Here is a 2,500-nt window from a genome sequence, read left to right as displayed (position 1 = left end):
TAGAAAATAATATCAAGCCGGAGAGTGCACACAGTAATATGACGTCATTGATTCTCGAGTAAACTTTGAATAAAAAGGCAATTTTGTCTAATCTAAGTGGTTTGCGTGAAGAGTTTCTTTCATACAATTCTTTGGGTAGGGGCGAAGCCCCTCCCCCGCGTAAGAACGTCTGAGCCCCCCCCCCTCCCCAACTCAAAAAAAATTTCTTCATCGATACTCTATAATAAAATTATCGCCTAATTAATGTGTCTAATCTAAAAAGTGGTTTTCTTGCGATTTCTTTAATGCAATTCTTCGCGTAGTGGCTAAGCGCGGACACCAGTGTTTCTTTCAGACTTTTTCCTCCCCGGAGGGGAGAACTTTTTCTAATCTAAAAAGTGTTTAGCGTGCAGTTTTTTTTCAAGCATCTCTTCCGGTAGGGGCGAAGCCCCACCCAGATTCTTCCTTTAGTTTGTATGATCTACAAATGCGACCAGTGTTTCTTTCAGACTTTTTCCTCCCCGGAGAAAGGTGGGGGTATTTGAAATTTTCGGGGGCGGGGGTAGAATTTTCTTGGAGGGGGGCGGACACTGGAAAAAGTATATAATTATATTTCGTTGAATGGGACGGTAGACATGTTTTGGAGTGTGTGTGTGGTGGTGGGGGGGGGGGGGGGGGAGGGGGGCGAAGCCCCCTCCTCCCAAGTAGAGTTGCCTGAAAGGAAACTCTTAATGCGACTTTTGTCATTGAGATAAGGTGCATGTTTTAGAGATATGCCTATGACTATATTTTGAATAAATTAAAGTACCGAGAAAATAGACAGCACTATCAACCTAGAGCCCGTTGTATCCTCCCTCAACGGGCCATTTTTCTCGTATATATATATATATATATATATATATATATATATATATAATATATATACATATATATATATAAACATATATATATACACATATATATTTATATATATATATATATATATATATATATATATAGATATATATATATATATATATATATATATATATATATATATATATATATATATACGTATAATACATTTTTATTTTAGGTGTACCTATACACTGGAATTTTGTTGGTGGAAATGCGCCAAAACTTCGAAGTAGTGAGTGTCAATTTGTTTTAAAAAAGTAACAATACACTAGATTCACATTTAATCACGTCATCATATGGCCCGAGAAACAAACACAAACTATTTGGATATTTTTTGTGTCTGGAAACAGTCCCCAAAGAGAGGTTTGACCCATGGGGGCGCGCGCTGGAGATTTAGATTTTTAGATCAGTGGGATTAGCTCGTACTGTGATTTCTCCCTCGGTCTTTGCTGGTGCGGTACAAAGCACTGGCAAGGTTTACGTCGGTGCCAGTTTCGTTTGCAGGAAGTTACCGAAAGGAACCAAAGATGGTTATCCTTTCGCGAAATCCCTTCCACCTTGACCTCAAGAGTTTTTGTCAAAAAAATTTATTCCATGCAGGGGCGTAGCGAGGGGGGTGCGGGGGGTGCGGACCGCACCGGGTGACACCATTTAGGGGGGTGACACCAAGGCAAAAAATAGCAAAATATATAGAGAAAAACTTGAGGGGGGGTGCAAATCGAAAACTTGAGGGGGAGGGGGGTGCAAATCGAAAGTTTAGGGGGGGGGGTGCAAATCGAAAACTTGAAAGTTTGTCCCCGGGAAGGGTCGCTACGCCTCTGGGGGTGACACCATTAAGTGCCGCACCGGGTGACACCCGACCTCGCTACGCCACTGATTCCATGTATGGGAAAAAAAATTCTTGTAGGTGTCTTCAGCTAGTATACAAAGTTTCATCTCTATCGATTAAGAATCATGGGAATTAGGACATTTGTACAAGTGTGTAGAACAGGGTCTCCAAACTTTTCCAGCCCGAGGCCACATTAAACTATTAAATATCAGTTAGGGGGCCAGGGGTTTCTTTCAAGCATCTCTTTGAGGTGGTTGTTTCCCCCCCCCCCCCCCCCGTGGGCCGCCCCCCCCCCCACGCTATATAATTTATATAGACATATATACACCTCCCCCAGGAGAAAATGTCTGAAAGAAACACTGTCGGGGGCCGACAACACACTCGTGGTCTAAGTTTGTTCTTTTTGGCAAACACAAAAACCCACCCGCCATTTTTTAAACTTGTCCCTAAGGAAGTAATTGGCTTGCAATTCAATGACCTCCATCTGCAGTTCATCTGGGCAACTGGTTACATTTCCTTCAATTGGGATTGAAACAGTCCCCACTTCTTCTGCCTGTGAATCCTAGTCAGAAAACGGCTACTGAAGCTGCAGCTGGAGGTCTTTGATGATCTCGAAGGCAAATGATGTAAGGAACCTTGCACTGCAGAAAGTGCGTCAAGTTGCTGCCCTGTACTTGTTCCAAACACATGAAACAGCTGTCCAGCGACTCATCCATTGCAATTGAAAAAATGCGAAACTTGTTAGCAGTTTTCACTGTTTGAGTCACAATGTTTTCATTAAACGTCTGCAACGCG

The 2,500-nt window shown here is 42.3% G+C and overlaps 2 protein-coding genes across 2 annotated transcripts in view; both read left to right on the top strand.

Moving 5' to 3' along the window:
• Nucleotides 1-1,054: 1,054 nt before the first annotated feature.
• The window catches only part of LOC131933926 (collagen alpha-6(VI) chain), a gene marked incomplete at both ends in the record, with an annotated part of 18,556 nt that continues 17,110 nt past the window's right edge, over nt 1,055-2,500 (top strand). The window contains 1 exon segment of the mRNA XM_059290413.1: nt 1,055-1,108.
• LOC131933925 (vitrin-like) overlaps nt 2,474-2,500 on the top strand; it is a 1,896-nt gene continuing 1,869 nt past the window's right edge. The window contains exon 1 of the mRNA XM_059290412.1: nt 2,474-2,500. This exon is cut by the window's right edge and continues 4 nt beyond it. Coding sequence (XP_059146395.1) covers nt 2,474-2,500 — 27 coding nt within the window.

This window comes from Physella acuta, unplaced genomic scaffold, assembly GCF_028476545.2.
Source record: "Physella acuta isolate Inbredline_101_S28 unplaced genomic scaffold, ASM2847654v3 ptg002682l, whole genome shotgun sequence".
Lineage (NCBI taxonomy): Eukaryota > Metazoa > Mollusca > Gastropoda > Physidae > Physella > Physella acuta.
Note: the sequence above shows the minus strand (reverse complement) of the source record. Positions and strands in the feature narration are given on the sequence as shown.